This window comes from Lepisma saccharinum, chromosome 5, assembly GCF_977018435.1.
Source record: "Lepisma saccharinum chromosome 5, izLepSacc3.1, whole genome shotgun sequence".
Classification (NCBI taxonomy): Eukaryota; Metazoa; Arthropoda; class Insecta; order Zygentoma; family Lepismatidae; genus Lepisma; species Lepisma saccharinum.
This window is the reverse complement of record NC_139233.1, coordinates 60740456-60760258: the sequence shown is the minus strand read 5'-3', so window position 1 is coordinate 60760258 and position 19803 is coordinate 60740456. Positions and strand designations below refer to the sequence as shown.

At 39.3% G+C, this 19803-nt stretch overlaps 3 protein-coding genes across 3 annotated transcripts; 1 reads left to right on the top strand and 2 right to left on the bottom strand.

The window, feature by feature from the left end:
* Positions 1-379: 379 nt before the first annotated feature.
* On the bottom strand, positions 380-1267 carry LOC145988049 (uncharacterized). Its single transcript, XM_083122886.1, has one exon. It carries the CDS (start codon positions 1265-1267, stop codon positions 380-382), a length of 888 nt encoding a protein of 295 aa, XP_082979012.1.
* An 843-nt stretch (positions 1268-2110) lies between these two features.
* Positions 2111-4063, bottom strand: LOC145988048 (uncharacterized). Its single transcript, XM_083122885.1, has one exon. The coding sequence runs from the start codon at positions 4061-4063 to the stop codon at positions 2111-2113; it is 1953 nt and encodes a 650-aa protein (XP_082979011.1).
* A 3914-nt stretch (positions 4064-7977) lies between these two features.
* LOC145988047 (uncharacterized) lies at positions 7978-8565 on the top strand. Its single transcript, XM_083122884.1, has one exon. It carries the CDS (start codon positions 7978-7980, stop codon positions 8563-8565), a length of 588 nt encoding a protein of 195 aa, XP_082979010.1.
* The last annotated feature ends 11238 nt before the right edge of the window (positions 8566-19803 follow it).

The window sequence follows — 19803 nt, the reverse complement described above, 5'->3', positions numbered from 1 at the left end:
ATGAACAAATTGTAAGGCCATTCATGGATAATTATTTTTTATTAATTAAAAGTAAGCAATATGTATATTTTTGTTAATGGAGTATCCGAGTAACATACATTAACTCTCCCACTGTGAAGAATCACAAATACGTTTTCTGTACACTATATTTTTACGTGCGCAACACCGTCTATGATTTTGTCTGAGGGTACTAGAATTCTAACATTTCTAGGTGATCTAACACGGCTCATCGCTACATACAGTTGTCCATGTGCGAAACAGTCTGAACGAAGATCCACGCCTACAACATCTATGCTTTGACCTTGACTTTTGTGTATGGACATAGCGTAGCACAACTGCAGAGGAAACTGTCTCCTGTACATCTGTAGGGGGCTCCCAATCACAATACTAAACCTAAACACTGTTCTTGGTATGCCGAAGTGTTGGTCGAAGCTGGTCGCCGCACCGTGATCAGCCGAGGACTTATGGCCACAATATACACTTTGGTACCGTTCATTAGCCTATCGTCGAAATTTAGGTTTCGCGTAATTTCACATAAAGCTCCCACCTTCAACCTGAGGATGTGATCTGGAACTCCTTTCCCACGTGCATGGTGAAGCATCTCCACGTCTACATCAAAGCCATCTGCATCATCCTCATCGATGTAATCATAACTGCACATATCATGGACGTTTCCATCCAGTGAACGCATAAGTATTGAATTTATCTCATCCACATTAGAATTATGCGTACAGAGGATAGCTCTCTTGGATGAACTATCTTTGTTTGCCAATACTTCAGGGGGGAAAACAAATTCAATTAGATTTTCCAAACAGGTTTCCACTTGAATATTATACATAGGAATACCTTTACCGCAGGTACCATGACTTAAACTGTCGTTCCCAATTTGTATCAGAAATTGAGAGTACTCCTCTTCGCCATGAGTTCTTTGTGGTGTAGTCAGCCTAAATATACGTAAAAAATCCCTCACATACGAAGACCGTAATGATACCGATACAATATCAATTTCTGATCGGGCATTCGGTAAGACTGGTGGAATTTGACGAAAATCTCCTGCAAAAATAATGATTTTGTTTCCAAATGGCCTCTGCGATTGCATCAGATCACGGAGTGATCTATCCAGTAATTCAACTACATATCTATGAGACATGGGAGCCTCATCGTAAATGATTACTGTGGACTCCCGAATAAGCTCTGCACGTTGGGAACCATTGGTGAGACCCCAAAAACCCGTTCCATCACCTAGGTCTAAAGGTATCCGAAACATGCTGTGAGCGGTGATACCTCCCTCCACGTTCAATGCTGCAATGCCAGAGCTAGCCACACAGAGAACAATGCCATTTTGTGACCTTATATGTGCTGCTATAACCTGTAGCAATAGCGTCTTTCCGTAACCTCCTGGTCCATCAATAAAAATTGAACGACTGTAGTTAGATTATGAACTAGTCTGACTTGCCATATGGTCCACATAATTAAACACGCAGCGTTGTTATTCCGATAATTTAGCTTTCCAATATTCTACAAATGTCCTTAGCGAAGATAAATTGTACATTAATCTCTCTCTTCCGAGCTCAGTAGAATTGTCTTCAACGTCTGGAAGACCATGATCTCTCAAACAAGTCCCGTGGCGGCGCATGCCACGTTCAATTTCGATGAGCGCCAAATTGTATGCACGGAGGGTATTATTAGGAATGCTTTCCAGGAAATCTTCAGAGAGACAGTTTTGAAATTCGTCCCACAAATCTGAAGCTGAAGCACCAATATTGCAGAGCAAAACGAAAAAAGAGCGCAAGTTGTGCGCAGTCATAAATACTGATGCTTCAGCCATTGCGTCTCTATATTCCTCCTCGTTATTGATAAGACCCAGTGCTCGGGCTGCTTCTTGAAAGGTGGAGCAACACTCCCCTCCTCGTCTAATCAGGTCTCTAAAACTACGGCAAGCGAATCTAGAAAGCAATATACGAAGATAATACAATTCTCCTCTATTAGGAGCAACCCAGAAAAGACGAGAAACCACAGTACCCCGTTGTCTGAACGTTATAAAATGTTTCCCATCAGGATGCATGTGTATGGGGACTGCTGTAGTTTTGGGTCGCCTAGTATGAACAATTTATTTTTCATGAAAATCAATGTACGTTAGGTTGTCGAACTCTGGCAAAGATGGTCGATTTAAATATATGGTAAGCTTAGATGAAGACCGCTGAACAGCCTCAGCCTCCTCACCTGGTCGGAATATCAGTAACTGCTTTCCTTCTAAATGTACAGGTAATACTTCTACAGTAGGTTCCCTGCCCGTTATATTAAACTCCAGTACCCGCCAAGCTGCGTCACTTGCTCCGATATACCTCTTTGTAACGTACTGCTCAACTTCATTAACCTTATCTTCGGGCACCACAGCGACACGCCTCAATGAACTTCCTTTGGTTATATATTTGAAAAGATACTTCACAACTCTTCGTGCAGAAGCAATCTCAAGATTTATGTGACATTCATATTTCAGCAGTAAGGAAGAGTTGTATGGCACCACCCACGAATCGCTAATTTCTACCTGTCGGCCACCTTGCTGAAGCAAGGCAGTATTTTCAGTATTCCTACGGTAATGAACAAATCCTCTATCGTCTATGTATGTGACTTGTGTATGGGGCTTTGGGAACCATTTTGTGCATTGCTGTTTCTCAGCATCCCAACATGGCACGTTCGTGCGATTTGGCGGGCCGCACGGACCATGAATCATGTGAAGAATAACAAGCTCTCTCAGTCTACCATCCGCTTCCTCAGATCCTGGAATGTCAGCCCGTATCACTCTGTCAATATCCGTAGACTGCCTAGGACCGCCCCCTTCGATTCTGAAACATATGTGCGTATGCGGTAATCCCCTCATTTGGAACTCTACCACCCACACAATGTATACTACTTTCCCAAAAAAAGCACCACTCCTAAGGTCACGTAGCATCTCCTCCAGTTTTATATGGAACACCATACAGCACACTTGAGGCTCACTCTTGCATGTTCTGTGAGTCGATAGCCTGATTTCTGGCCACTGGCCGTAAGTTGTAAATGTCAGAAAATATGTAGGGCCACCAAGTCGTCCTACTAATGCCATTGCATCTAAATTACGCATCTTCATGTATCTAGGTTCACCAGTGAATGTGTTAGGGAGGTAAATTCGACCAGGTATGAAACCACCCTCTCCTAGAACGGTTTCATCTCTGCGGATAGTATTCACTACATGCTCTCTTTGATCAGATGTCCCTACCTCTAAGTCCAACATTTGGTTCCTGGTGGCTGTAACAACACTTGATTCCACCTCATCTAATGGGGCACTTCTGAGACTAGAGCTCGAAGTATTTTTTTGTGAGTAATTAAGAAAGCGTAACTTCTTTTCCTCTATCCTTCCGTACATATCGACGAGCCAAGTCTCTGACAACCTACCATATTGTGTGAAACGCTTTTCCGACATTAGTAGGCTACGAACATATTTAAGCTGTGATAGTTTGCAACCTTTATTATCCAATCGGCTTATGTACCATCCAGGAGTTCCTTCTGGATACAGCAGTGGGTACTGGAAGGACTCACACAGTGGGTGGTTGGAATCTATTGTGCGAGGCTTGGCTTCTCCCATTTTCCAAATGCATATCGTACGAGGATTAAGTACCTCAGACTTTGTTCTAATTACAGCTGCTATTTCCATGCTCTGTGGTCTGTCACCAAGCACTGGACCGTGAGTTTTTCTAGTGGCTGTTTCAAAAACAAGATGAGCCTCATCCGATGGTTTATCACTTAGCCGTTTTAACATATTTATAAAAGGATTACGAGCATGCAAATATTCAGATATTGCATTCACCACGTATGAATTAAGGAATTCCCTTGTTGCCCAACGAATCCTCTCCTCGCCGTCGTCTACATACATTGAGCTATGGTTTGGGTACTGACCTCTGTAGGCAAGGTCAAAGACCGGATGGTAAGTCCTGCCTAATATTTTCACGAAGGAAAGCCCAGTCTTGAGATGGTGCCAACCTTGTGGAATAACCAGAACACTGAAGGCGAACAAATCATTGTACATCCGAGGCCTTTTGATGAAATCAGGATGATCATAGAAATTACCTGAAAGTCGAGGAAATTTAACAACGTTGTACCTTCCCTGACCACAACACCATTGGATTTTCCCTCTCTCCTCCTCAAACAATGGAGCACTACAATAGCTACACTTGTAACAATTTTGAGAGAGTAATGATGGATTTTTCAGGCGGTAAGGCTGAATTACATGTAACTGCTCTTTTGAGTAAAAAGCAATACCTTCGCAATGCCTTAGAGAATTCGGGAGATGCCTTACTGTTCGCTTCTCGTAGGACTGAGATGCCTGTCTATTTCTGTCCTTGTTCTCTGCAGCATACCTCTGAACAGCTGCCTGGTGTACCTCTGGGTGTTTCTGCGTGTAACGCTGAACAGCAGTTCTGTTTATGTCTGGATTGGATATAGCGTATCGTTTAACTGCTTCGCGATGTTGTTCCGCTGTAGTATTAGATGACGTTTTTGGCCGTCCTCTCTTTAACTTTGGAGGGCGCCCGGCCTTTCCAACATAAACGTCTGACTTTCTACTCCGACTGGTATTTCCAATTGACAATTCTGACTGTCCTGCAACCTCTATTGGCTCTGTTGTCCTTACTTCGGAATCATTTTCTACCTGCGCCTCCGAACGAACACCAAGTTGGAGTTCAACGAGTACTCGATGCACAACATAAAATCGTAATACGCCATCGACAGCAGAATTTATTAGCAAAACCCGCGCTAAGCACTCAATATTTTCACATTTAAAAAGTCGCGCAAAATTGTCATATTCGAAATGAATATCATGTACACCCCTTTCATTCACTGCATGCGAATTGTATACATAGAAACACCCATCAAAAAACCAAAATGAGACAGTGTATGTTTGTCCTGTGAACAGATAACCACAATTGTTTGGAGAATTTTCACACACGGTCATCAAGTTTGCAGCCAACTCCTGTATGCTATCTGGTATATTTGACTCTCTCAGTGGAAATCGCCCGTCCAGCACAGGTTCTACTCTTCCCAAGTTTATCTTTTGAGACCGAACAACATTCTCTGCCGGCAACTGCTCTGGTTCCAGTAGATATCATCACCCACAATTTGACAATATAAGTTATGACCTTCATGTAGTAAGACGTCTATAATGTCAGTAGAAAATGAAATGTTCGAAATAACATACCAGGCAATAGCACATGCAGAGTTTGCCACGCACTGGGCGTTTCTTCCCTCTGTGAAGATTCTCAAATCTCCTTGATGTGTTGTACCGCTTGCAACGCATGTAAAGACATCTGATGTATCCATTTCAAAAACAACACACGAACAAAAAATACTGTATAAAACATATATCGTAACTTACAGTGGAGCCTTTTCTAGTCTAGTCTAACTTTCAGAACATTATCCATCGAAGCAGCACAAACCGTCATACAAGAAAACTGTAATATTGTAATCCAACTGATATCCATGTACAATTGGCATTTTCTATTCATTTGTTTTGTCAACAGACTTTAAGAAGAAATGAAAACTCATATATATATATATATATATATATATATATATATATATATATATATATATATATATATATATATGTAACTTTCAATTGGCAGATTCAGCCCACATATTGCAAACACGATAAACATTTCATGAAAACAGTCATGGTAGAGCTATTTTCGTATTTAGAATACCAATGAAGTAAGTTGTATACAAATGTTTATGTAATATCTGAACTGAATCTTTTTATGTTGATGTCACTCTTGTGTGATGCATGTTTTCTAACTGGGACTTGAATCATATGCGTCCATGATCAAAAGGATAATAAAAATGTCGGAAGGCACTAAAGACTCAACCAAGGCAGGCCAAAAAGCTCAGAATGTTAATTATGTTTTAGTAATGATGACAATTGTTTTGTACTGTGTCAGTTTAGTTTACTTTTTTTACACCATGTGTCGCCCCAATCGAATCTGACCGTGTACGTTCGTAATCCGGCATTGCAACATCTGCTCGTACATTAATCAGTGCCATTCACAAGAATCAAAGTATCTGGAAGAGATTTCTTGTTATTTTAAATAAGGAAATTATTTATTTTGTAAATTAGTTTGGCATTCGAAAAATATTGAAAGAAGGTACTGTATGTCATTTTCAAATTTAATTATTTTATGTTGATGTTGTTAAAGTCTTGAGTGAAAAATGTTGGATTTCTAGCCCCTGGAAACGGAGGTTGATAGGGACGTATAAAAATAGCATTTTCACTCTTAAAAAGGGCCTCTGGCTGACGTGGTTCCCTAATTTGGAAAGTTGTGAACGTAATGTTATGTGTGTACGGGCAAATATTCAAAATATTGTGTCTATTTTCTTAATAATAAGCTTCAAGATAGTCAGTTATATATGTTTTATATATGTAAACGAATTCAATAGCTACAGTAAGTTCGAAAAGCAATATTTACGTCTTTTCTCATTTTCACATTTGTAAACGTAATTGAAAGATCATTGTTTTTATTTTACTTCTGTAATAAATTATGACGCAAATACAAAGTCTAGTACATCTCAATTATCGTATAAACAATCATGGCAATCTCTAAATAAAGAATTGTTTGTCATGCCTTTAAACATGTAATTAAAACAAGCACGATTTAGATATTTTCGCATTGAGTATACCAGTATATACGTAATTGTATCTGGACTGAATCTTCTTCTTATGTAGATGTCACCCTTGTTTCAGGCACCATTTCAAAACCACGAGTTCATTCATCTGTGTGCTAATGATCTGTGAGAAATATAATGTATCTCGACAATTAAGAATTGAAGGAAACAATGTGTACTGCAAAAAACTTCCGTGGCAACGGTTGCTAAGGACGTGAAAAAAGGGCATTTTCACCCTTAAGGAAGGGCCGATTGAGCGATTTTTGAATTTTCTCGGTCATTTGGGACGATTTCATGGGGGGTCGTAATCGGGCATTTTTCGCCTCCGGGGCTTCCTTCATGGAGAACATTTATGTCAGTGAGTGAGTGAGTGGTGGGATTGGGGCTATATATATATTGGATGAACCGATTTCATATAATTACAAAGTACTTTGTGGTGTCTGCTAACAAATTAAATAAAACTTCAATATGATGGAATAGGCCGAATATATTAAAAACATTAACCAAAGTGCGTTACGTATGTGGCGCTTTAAAAATGTAGCAAATTTTAATTTCATTTGTCTGTGATTCATATAGACTGCGGATGCTACTAAATTTTATTGACGAAATGTTAAAGTTAAATGCATTCACAAACATCTAAACCTCAATGCATTTAAAAACAGTAATAATTTCCATATTTATTCATTTTGTTATTTACACAGAGTAGGACCACTTTACGTAGAATGCGTCATTAACGTTTACATGAACTTTAACGAAAGTTTGGTAATTCTTTGTTTTGGTACCAATTATAATTCTATGTATTTTATATTACAATTAATTCATAATAAGCCTAATGATTTTCAATTAGCTAATTAAGCTGCTTCTTAATGATAATTGCCATTTGCACAATTGTAAGGCTATATTTAATGGCATATTTTGATTGAAATATTAAAATATATAGCATAATATATAGTACAGGGTGGGCCAAAAGTCCCTTACCACCCCTTGTAAAAATCGTTTTAGTGGAAATTGATGAATAACAACCATGTGTGACCACATTAGGCCTAGGGGGAAGTCATAAGGTGGGGGTGCCCTTGACGGCGGTCATCTTGAAAGCCGCCATCTTGGATACAAGTCCAGTTTTGTCAATGGGAAGGTAAGCATGCGATACATGATTTTAGGCTAGAATTTGATAAGGAAAACAATGGTGAAGTCGTAATGTTGAAATCTTCATTTGTTTAAAAAGTTACAGGCATTCAAATGTTGGAATCACACCTTCATTTTTTATTTGTTACAGGTGCCTAAATCATGCCACTAACCACAGAGGAGAGGAAAGATTTAATAAGGGCATGGGGTGGAAGGAGTGCAAGGGTTGTAGCAGCTGAATTTAATGAACGGCACCCAGATCGACATCCTGTGTCTCATGTGAGTGTTGCCAACCTCTTCCAGAAATTCATGGATACTGGTTCAGTAGCGGACAAACCCAGGTCTGGAAGAACCACTACTGCAACAGACGAAGGCACAACCATAGCAGTGTTGGCATCTGTTGCATCATCACCACACCACAGTACTCGTCGCCTCTCAGCGGCATGTGGTGTCAGCCGTACATCCATCAGACGCATCCTCAAGAAAAACAATTGGCATCCGTACAAATTGCAATTTCAATATTATTTATCAGAAGACGACCCAGATCGACGCCTGGAATTCTGTGACTGGGCAGTTGCCCAACTTGAAGCAGATCCCACATTCGCCTCAAAAATCCTGTTTTCCGACGAAGCGAATTTTTATGTGCAAGGAGAGGTCAACAAACAAAACTGTCGCTATTGGTCCGCTACCAGTCCTCACTGGGTTGCCCCCTGTAAATTGGTAGGAGCTGGTAAAGTTATGGTGTGGTGAGGCCTATGGGGTACCAAACTAATTGGTCCATTCGTCATTCCTGGTAACTTTAATGCTGATCATTATTTGGCAATGTTGCGTGATCACATCCTGCCGTCCGTGTTGTCCGAGGATATCACATTTCCCTTATTTTTCCAACAGGATGGTGCACCTTCCCATTATGGATTAAACGTCCATGATTATCTGCATGAACAATTTCCTGGACGGTGGATCGTGGGTCGTGGTCCCATTGAATGGCCGGCACGTTCACCCGATCTGTCTACATTGGATTTTTATTTGTGGGGTCATTTAAAGGCCAAGGTATACGCCGAGAAGATCAGGAATGTTGCTCACCTGGAAGAAAGGATCTTTGCAGCCTGTGCTGATATTTTACCTGACACACTTAGCAGGGTCATGGACAATTGGGGTGAACGACTACACACGTGCGTGGCGCTGGAGGGCGCTCACGTAGAGAACGTAGAGCACCATTTGTAAAAATGTGATTCCAACATTTGAATGCCTGTAACTTTTTAACAAATGAAGATTTCAACATTACGACTTCACCATTGTTTTCCTTATCAAATTCTAGCCTAAAATCATGTATCGCATGCCTACCTTCCCATTGACAAAACTGGACTTGTATCCAAGATGGCGGCTTTCAAGATGGCCGCCGTCAAGGCACCCCCAACTTATGACTTCTCCCTAGGCCTAATGTGGTCACACATGGTTGTTATTCATCAATTTCCACTAAAACGATTTTTACAAGGGCTGGTAAGGCACTTTTGACCCACCCTGTACATAAAAATCCGTTCCCTTATTATGTTATACACATGACAATCGAGACTATATTAAACTTTGCACTCGTATATCGCTACCAAAAGCGGAGGAGCCGATTACTTTATTGCAGTATATATTGCTTCATATATATTTTACTAATTGTTATTATTATTATTATTATTACTATTGAGATGCAAATTGGATGTGCGGAAATGAATATATAGGGTAAGTAAGCACCTACAGAACACCCCCTGGCGTCACCTATGGTTGTCTGGCATGAACTAACTCAACACACACCCTTGGCAAATAATGAATCGGTTTTCTTAATTTCTTCAATAGTCAATACTAAGAACATTGAAAAATTGATCTGAATTCCACAATTTGAATCAGATTTTAGATATGTTATATTATTTTTAGTGCATTTTTCTGATCGATTAAACTGGGACCCTATAAATTTTCTTAGAAGAGTTCTGTGTCGGCGGATGTAGAATAAAAGAAAACATTGAACAATTTATCTTCGCGAGTTCAAAACAACATGAACGATTAACAGAAGCGGAGAGATAATTCTGTATCAGGGAAACGCACACAAAACTTTGGCTGAAGTTCGACCGATTCTTTGTCTTAGGGAAACATGATTTATGGCTCTCTTCCTCCGTTTTTCTCCGTGAAACTTCTTCCCTTTGTGGATCCGCGACGGAGTTCGTTCTGGGATCCAGTGGTGATCTTTGTCTTCCCCGCGGCCCTATTCGAGGCATAACAAAAGCAGAAGATACAACTTCTCGACTGAGAGTTAGTGGGGGGAGTTGGAGAAACTACTGTCTCGAGGCTGATATTGAAGGATCCCGTCCAATTGCAATGCAAGTTCTTATACAGTAAAACCCATGTAATGAGAATGCGACGTTCGATTTCGATTTCTTCGAAGCTGCTCCTTTTTTAGGCTTAAAACAGCCCTCTAATGTAACGATAGTGTCTGTATGTCTGTCAGTCCGTCAATCTATTATCATTACCTCAGAAACATGATTTAAGTTTGTTTTATGTACAGTTTATACACAATTAGGGTAATTGCCCCTCGCCGCCCTTCTTTCTTTCTCTCTCTCTCTCTATCCCTCTCTCTTGCCCCACCCTGTCCTTCACTCTCTCTCTCTCTCTCTTGCCCCACCCCGCCCCCTCTCTCCTTCCCCCTTCGAGAGAGAGAGAGAGAGAGAGAAAGGAGAGAGAAGAGAGAGAGATGAAAGGGAAATCCGAACGGCTCTGTGCTTTCACAACGTATTGAACCAAATACTGATTATAAGGCGATTACAGTACCATTACATCATCGAACCTGACCTATCTTTGAAACTTTTAGAACTATAGGAACATTTAGGAGAACTGAGGGCTGAAGCCAACCTCCGCTGCGCAGTGGATATACTGATCGTGGGCCCAACTGGCGGCTAACCAACATAGCTGTATCTGTCCATCAATCGTCTTCGGGGGACGGGGGATGGGGGCACGATACGTGTCAACAACTTTAGTTGCCAAGTAAAAGCTTCAGAGGTAACTTCGCTCTCTCGTTAGAACGTTGCCAAGCGTACGTCTGTTTTTGTCAGTTATTTTTATTAGCTTGTTTGTACAGAGTTTGGGTGTCTTGTGCACCAGTTCTCCATGCTTTGTTTACTTTTGTACAACCTTTATCCAGTAACGGGCCTGATCAACTCTATCTCCCCCCCCCCCCGCCCATTTTACAGCACGTTTGGCAACATGCGGTGTATCCGATGCTCATTTCTTGACTGAAAAAGGTCAAATTGGCTTATTCATTTGTCTGGTTAAGCAAATCAAAACCAATCGTCACTCATTAACTAAAGTAAACCTGCAATTTTATGGACCAATAGATCTTCCTCAAACTAATTAACAATGATATGAATGTTCTGCACAGGCTGGTCGTCTTTTCATTTTTCAGGCACAGAAATAAAATTTGGTCCAAAGGTTTGTAACATCCTTACTTACTTACTTCCTCTAGTCCCCTTCTGCCATCATAGCGTAGGGTTGGTTGCCTCGATCCATCTCCTCCATTCCTGTCTGTTTCTCATCATTCTCTTCATCATATTTATTGTCTTATTCCTTTCTCTTCCAATCTTTTCCATTCTGTCTTCAAACATTATCCTTGGTCTTCCTTTACCTCTCCTACCTTGCACCTTTACTTCTAGAATTTGCTTTACCTTTTTGTCTTCATTCATTCTGAATACATGTCCCCACCACTTTAGCTGTCTCTTTTCAATTATTTTCTCTAGCGACTCCTGTTCCACTTCTCTTCTTATTCTTTCATTCCTCACTTTATCTCTCCTAGTCTTATTAACAGCTCTTCTCAGGTATTTCATTTCACTAGCCTGTATTTTACTCAGATGTTTATCTTGAAGTGGTAAACTTTCCATTCCATATGCTAATGAAGGGACCAATACTTATTTGTATAGCTGCATTTTTGTCTTTACTGCCACTTCTTTCTTTCCCATTATTGTTTTACTGAACTGATAATATACTGTATTTGCTTTTCTTTTCCTATTTAGGATTTCTTCATCACACCTACCATCACTTGTTATGATGGTTCCTAAATATTCATATTCATCTACTTCTTCCAAGTTCTCGTTTCCATATCTAATTGCTTTTCATGATCTTTTTCTCCTTTTGCCACCTGCATAACTTTACTTTTCTTAATATTAATCTTCATCCCTTTTCTCGCAAGTTCTTCTCCCCATTCTATTACGCTCCTCTGTAAATTCTCTTTACTGCTAGCAATTAAGACTATATCATCAGCATATATCAGTACTTGCAGTTGTACTACTCTCATATTCCAATATTCTATTTGTACTCTTGGGGTTCTTCTTTTGCAAATTTTAGTTATTTCATCCATTACATTAATGAAAGGTAAAGGACTGAGACTATCTCCCTGTTTAATTCCTTTTTCTATTTGAAATTCCTTAGACTCGTTTCCTTCTATTCTTACGATTCCTTTTACATCCTTATATACACTTCTTATTGCTCTAATAAGTTCCTCAGGTACTTCCTTACTTTCTAATGCCTCCCATAGATATTTTCTAGGTACCGAGTCAAATGCCGCTTTCAAATCTAGAAATGTTAAGTATATTATTTTATTTTTGTCCAGCATTTTCCCCATCATTGTTCTTAATATAAAAATATGATATTGAGTCTGTCTCCCAGGTCTAAATCCAGCTTGTTCCTCTTCAAGTTTTCCCTCTATAATTTTTCTCAGCCTCCTTTCCAATATATTCGTATACATCTTATATACCACTGACGATAGACATATTGCTCTATAATTATCACATTCCTTATTACTCCCTTTCTTGTGTACTGGCACAATTATGTTCCTTTTCCACTCTTCTGGTATAGTCTTAGTACTCCATACTTCCCTTAATATATTCAGTAGTATTTCAGCCATTCTTGGTCCTCCATATTTTATAAGTTCTGGTGCTATTCCATCCCATCCTGCTGCTTTCCCAATTAGTATCCGTTTAATTGCTTCTCTCACTTCATTCTCTGTTATCATCATATCTTCTTCTACATGCTCCTCCTCTTCTCTGTTTCTTATTCTCTCATCCTCCTCCTGTTCCTGCTCCTCATCTTGTTCTTGCTCATTTGTCCTATCCTTAAACTTCTCTTCATAGTATTTTCTCCATTCCTCCATCACATTCTCCCTTCCTATGACTAGTACGTTTTCCTTATTTCTTATAGCTCTTGCTGCTTTTCCCCATTTTCCTTTCAAGCTTTTCACCATATTCCAGAACTGCTTTCTATGTTCTACAAAACTTTGTTCAATATCATTTCCAAACTTCTCCCATGATTTTCGCTTTGCCTCCTCTACAGCCAATTTACTCTCATTTCTTTTTTGCACATATATTAACCTATGTTGATCTGATCTTAATTCTAGGTAATTCTTCCATGCTTTCTTTTTCTCTTTCACTTTCCTCTTTACTTCATCCGTCCACCAATTAGTTCTTTTCCTTTTTGTATTCACCCTAACTTTGCCACATACTTCAATTGCTGCATACAGTATCACTTCCTTAAATTTTTCCCACATACTGTCAATTTCCATTTCTCTTATTTCCAATTCATTCAATTTTTCTTCTACTAGTTCCTTATACTTTATTCTCTTCTCTTCCTTAGCCAGCTGCTTTACTTGTATCTTTTCAAACTTCCTATCTCTTTCTCTATTATTCCTCTTAAATCTTGTTATAGCTATTAGCAGTCTGTGGTCAGTACTCAATTCAGCACCTCGAATTACCTTTACATCCATAAAGGCATATCGAAGCGCTCTTGCGTAAATTATGTAGTCTATTATACTCTTTGCCTCCCTTCCCTCAGCTTCATAAGTGATTTTATGAATTTTCTTATGCTGGAAAAAGGACCAATAGATCTTCCTCAAACTAATTAACAATGATATAAATGTTCTGCACAGGCTGGTCGTCTTTTCATTTTTCAGGCACAGAAATAAAATTTGGTCCATAGGTTTGTAACATCCAAGTTTCTTTAAATATATTGCACACTTTTTCGTCATTTCGTTCAAGAGTTAGACTACCGTCAATATTTTAAGTTGTGTTTAGTATCCAGGTTGTTTATTTTCGGTTCCACAGCCCAATAGTCCTAGCTCTCTTTTTCAGAATGCCTCCCACATAGCTTAGTGGTTAATATTATAATCATGGTATCAAGGTGTTTCGTGTTTCAGTCCTTGTGGAAAAACAATTATGGCGAACCAAACCCTATGTGTATAATGTGGAATTAAAACTTTGCCCAACTTCAAGGACCTCACTCTATTTCAGTCATTCATTCTCATCGTCTCAATTAACCTTGACTGGAAAAAGCGACGTAAAAATAGCAAAAATAGAAATATACAGAAAACTGATATACATCTATCTTTTGCAAATATAGTCACCGAATTATACTTCAGCTAAAAATGAAAAATTCTAATGTACGAAAGACACAACGTTTATTTTTCCAGTGATAAAAATTACAGAAAAATTACATTAATAATATGGTATTTGCTGTTTATGTGAAACCCGTCAATCACTTTCTCACGAACGTTGAAAATTTACCTTATTCTCATATTCATAAAAAGAGTAATGAAATGTAATTTCGTTGTTAAAATGTGGGTATTCGTTATTTATGAAATATTTAATCGCTACTTAAAAGTATGATTTCCGTGTTTGGCAAGTGCATGAAGTTGTGCGCAATGTGAGTAGGAATTTGAAACAACCATTACGGCAATTTGGAACATACATACTTGGGCCTTTTTATATATTTATGAACAGACACTTACTATTAGTTAACAAGATTCATTTTTCCCCACTAGATGGCAGGAGCCATACTGTTTTGGGAATTTCTGCCCATTTGCAAATTCTAGAACTCAGCAAGCAAACAGCGTGAAGGAGAGTTTGAGTTGATGTTTTAAGTCCACTTTGTGCATAGTAAGGCTGATCGGGACTGGACCTACAGTTTAAAGTGGAATCAGAACCACTATGTGCTTCCACCGGGTGTCGAACCCGGGACCCCTTGATTACAAGGCGACGACACTACCACTGCGCCATCGGACAGTTCTGGGTGGTAATAAATGCACTGACTTTCAATGGAATTATTACAACCCAGCAGTGTTCGTGATTGTACATAAATATATTTATACTCTTGAGTATATGTGCGTGTGTGTGTTATAACTGATGCCAAGATTCCCACAACAGATCTAATGTGGAACATTAGATTTGTAGCTAATCATTCTGGAAAAAAAGAATTGAGGTTCCCTGTCAGGGTGTTCATTAAATTCCGCGTATGCTGACTTTGTGTTTGGTTGCAAGAACCGGAGTTTAATTCATGGAGATAGGGAGTTACTCTCCATGCCTACAATGACTGTTGGAAAATGCTTCGACGAAGCGGCCCAGAATAAGGTTCACAGCTATGCAGATCTGCGGCAAGGATCATCACGTATGCGTGGTGCTATCGCGGTTTCTTCGTCGATTCCAAGGAAGGTTTGGCATTCGCTGCTTACTGAATTTCCCTGCGATACTGTTTCACGACTTAAGTTCGTTTTTCAGGTTATGTTAAAATACTGATAGATGTAAGAGTTCATTTCGATCTTCACAAAAGACATAGCCCATTTAATCCGCAAACAGAGGGAAATTTATCATATGGTGCAAGAAGAAGTTGTTGGATGTAGGAACTCACATTCTTGATTTCTACCATGCTAGAAATCGGCATCGATCGACGCGGAGAAATTCCCATCTGAGATTATTCAGATCGAGAATCTCACACGGTTTTGCAGATAGGCACCCTAACGACTGAACCACCACAACTCATAAAATTCTTGAAAGTGGAAGTTATCGAAACTGCTCGCACTACAATCTAAAATTATAACAAGGCCAACTGATATCACAGGAAAAAGAATTCTTGGACGTACATTTTACTGACCTCCCTTTCGACCGGGCTTAAATCTGTGTGCTATTCATGTATGAAGATATCTGAAGGATCAAGAATAATAGATCAAGATTCGAAAAATTGAGTAAATGAAAACTAATATTGAAATCGGCGCAGGTGCAGAGGAGTTTCAACAGAAAGGAGTGGAAATATCATGTGCTTTACTTTCAAGAACATTGTAAAGATGAAGTACTTTCCTGCCATTGTTCCGTCTCTAGCATTGTAACAGGTGAGAATTGTAATTGATATAATTTAACCACCAGTGCCAGAATCGCAGTTCAAGAAGTTGTGTTTATACTCACATGATAACTTCTTCCTTTCATGTTCATGGATGGCACCTCGAAATTTGCAAATGAGAAAGAAGGCACCGAAAACTTTGGAAAAGCTCGTCTTTATTAAATTTACCAGCAGAATTGTTAGAATAACACTAAATACATACTCGCGGTTTATGGAGATATTTTGACTTCGAACAAAATTATGCCAGTCATTTACGTCAAACAATAAGAGGCTTATTTTGAAAAATACTAGCATTTTATAAGATTCGGTTAGCATGTTTTCTCATCTGTATTGTCATTGGACTCGTTCAGTTAGCTCATGAAAATTGGCATCGATGATCGAGGCAAAAACAAACAGGCTGTATATTGCTCGCTTTTCCTCAATTCATGTTCAAAAGAGTGGAGTTCCAGTGCGGAAGATTTGTGTTAATCCAGTGCAGATATTAGGCTACTTCGTTAAACTATCCAACCTAGATAGCTCTTGTCCACTCTTACGGTGGGCGCTCTGTATGCTGGCAAGGGAAGTGGGGAGCGGGGAAACACAACAACAGCAGTACTTCCACCCGCCACGCCGTATCTCTCGGTCTCACCGCTGTAAGACCACACAAGAGCTATAGTGCCTATTTTGATGGAAGCAGGAATGCATAATATTCTAATCTTATATAACTGGTTGCCCGGTGCCTGGGCTTGCCTAATGTTAACGGCTTCAAGAGAATAAGTCCTGTTCCAAGTGTAAAATGTATAAGACAATTACAGAGTTACATTCGCTCTGGTGGATGGCACAGCGTATGGAATCAGTTACAAAAAAATATTGAAACGTAACTATTGAATTTACGTTAATGGAACCAATCCAGAACGATCGAGGAATGCAAACAGTTTGTACGTGTATGTTTTGTTAAGGTTAGAGTTCATATTCCTGCCGCTAGGTGACACTCAAATCACCCACATCAGTCACAGTGTTTTGTGCATTGTTTTGGTCCCCAAGATCACCAGATCTTACACAGTGTGAGTTCTTTTTGTGAGGTTTCATCAAAAACAGGGTATTCGTCTCACCGATGAGCCGTGATATAGCAGTCCTAAGGGAGCGTAACATCTCAGCGATAGACACTATCGACAAGCCAGTATTGCTGCGAGTGTGGCAAGAACTAGACTATCGTGTCGATGTGTGCCGTGTCACCCGTGGTGCACACATTGAACATTTGTAGCTGTGAAAAAAAATATTTGAGTTCCTCGTTCGTTCTGGACTGGTTTCATTAACGTAAGCTCAATAGTTTACTTGCAATAATTTTTTGTAACGCTTCAATTATTTTTGAAACACCCGGTATAGTTTCACACAAAAAAAAAGCAACGAACTACATAATTTGAAATCTTACACAGAAATTTTCCGCACGGGCAGTATAATCTGCCTAGGGTCTTGTTTGGTGCGTAAATCCCTCATTCGGTAACACTGATTCAAGAAAGCGTAGAACGGAGTAGAAGCGAACCGTCACGTTGAGGGACTAGAGAGTATGTGACCTTGAGACGCCTATTTTGAGGCACAGCACTACAGTACAGCTAAATAAGGTAAATTCCAATTCCTTAATAACGTTCTGTGTAATTAACAAAGTTAAAAACTCCAACTGACAAGAACTAAAAGACAAAAGACCGTAGAATTGCTTCTCTGGCAAAGACAAAAGGATGGTAAAAACTGGGACATAACTCACAAGGTTTGCGCTTGATTAAATCTTACTCTTCCATGGAAAATTTCACAATCTCCTCGGCGCTTTTTGATTTCATTCTTCCCCTCGACATGCCACGCATAACTCAATTATCCGGCTCCAAACGTGATGAGGGACGTGGAGGCTGTTTCGTGCATCCCTTCACATGCGAGGCCTCTTGTCTCCCTGTTGGAGAGGATCCCGGCGCCAAGCTTCACTGAAAGGGGTAACAGTACTTTTCTCATTTGCGCAACACGTGTTTCTAAACCATTTGTATAGCACGCACGCACGCACACTTTCCACGAAGTAGTCCAGGTTTCAGTATATATTAGGAATGGACGATATCGAAAATTTGATATCGCGATATATCATCAAGAAAATATCGTCACAGACGATACGATATGGTATTTTTTCCGTGTCGTGATTTCCGCGATATCTCGTTTCCACGATATATATCGCCAAATATCGTGACGATATGTCTCTGACACGATATATATCGTTAAAATATCGTGACGATATATCCTCGACACGATATATATCACCAAAATATCGCGAAGATATATCGTCGCCTGGACATTATTTTTATATATATATATATATATATATATATATATATATATATATTCAACAGTATACTTATAGGTCCACAGAGTTTCCAAGCAGAAAAGTGTTTCCCACACATAGTAGAGAAACTTTGTACGTCAGTCAACAATGGATGATTTTGGGATCCAATAAGGAAAAATATAGGGGAAAGTTGGAATAAATTTTATTGATTGAATTATTGACTTAAATTAGTGGGAGCGTCGGCACATTTCCCTTCAATGTACACGTATGAATGAATGAATGAATTTTCTTGATTTTCTTGTTTTGAAGTATCGTTTCCTTTGCTTCTATATGTTATTTTCCCCTTTACACTGGTATTGTTAATATCTTGTTGTAATTCCCTCTGCACCTGTCGCTCGAGGGGCTCGTCTTCTTATTCCTTGTTCGGTACTCACTCTGGTCGAGGGGTGCGATGGCCGCCGTTCCTATGTGATTGACTGCGGGAAGTTGTCTCCAGAATTTTAGTGTCTCTCTTCGGACGATTTCTTCGATTTGATCAATCTCCTGGTCTTCGTGAATTTTCACACTAGCTGTATGTACACGTGCAAATATCCCCTTATCTAAAATAATTTCTTTAAAGTTTAAAACAAGGGGTATAAGAAGTCCCTTGAGATAGATTAAAAGAACGAAGTCCTCAATAGACCTGCACAAGACAAGCACAACACATTTAAAAAGTAGGAATAAAGTAAAAAGTTCCTCACAGACAATGGAAGAGATCAGCTCTTCGTAAAAATCTAAAAACATTTATTATAACTCTGCCATCTACCAACAGCGATAACAAACAGTTGGGAAGATATCGTCGTGTGAGAACCAGAGGAACGAAACTCCAAAAAACTCGGCTTTCGGTGTTGTTTAACGCCTCTGAAGAGTTCTATTTGAAGTCTCCATCTCTTAGAGGTAAAGTGGAGTCATCTATCTCCAATTTAATGTTTTTTTTTTAGAGTCACACATATTCCTAAGAATACATTATTTCCTCTCTCCTCTAAATTTGATAAATTGGAGTTACGTCCCACTGGTTCTCACACGATGTTATGTTCCTATGAGTTTTCTTAATGACATATTAATTTCACACCCTTCTACAATCCAGGACCTGGCCGCCATTTTTAAAAATGGCGCCAATAATCAGGATTTTTTAAAAAATTATCTCGCCCGGAAAGCATTTTATAGTAAAACAGGCTATGACAAAAATTAATTTATATCAAATTCCCTACAAAAATGTTCCTGTGCCTTTTTCTTCTAGGATGCGCCGCTTGAGCGCTAGAGGAGCGAGATATTTCATATTTTCCCGCCACATTTTGCAAGAACAAAACTCAAGGAAAATTTTTGCATGATAACATTAAGTCGTTATTTTCTATAAACATATCTATTCTAAATGTTCTAAGGACGTTTCTTAAAAATGTAAGTAGACCTAGTGGCCCGGTTCTAAGCCATCATTTGAGGCTCGAATCATCATTTGA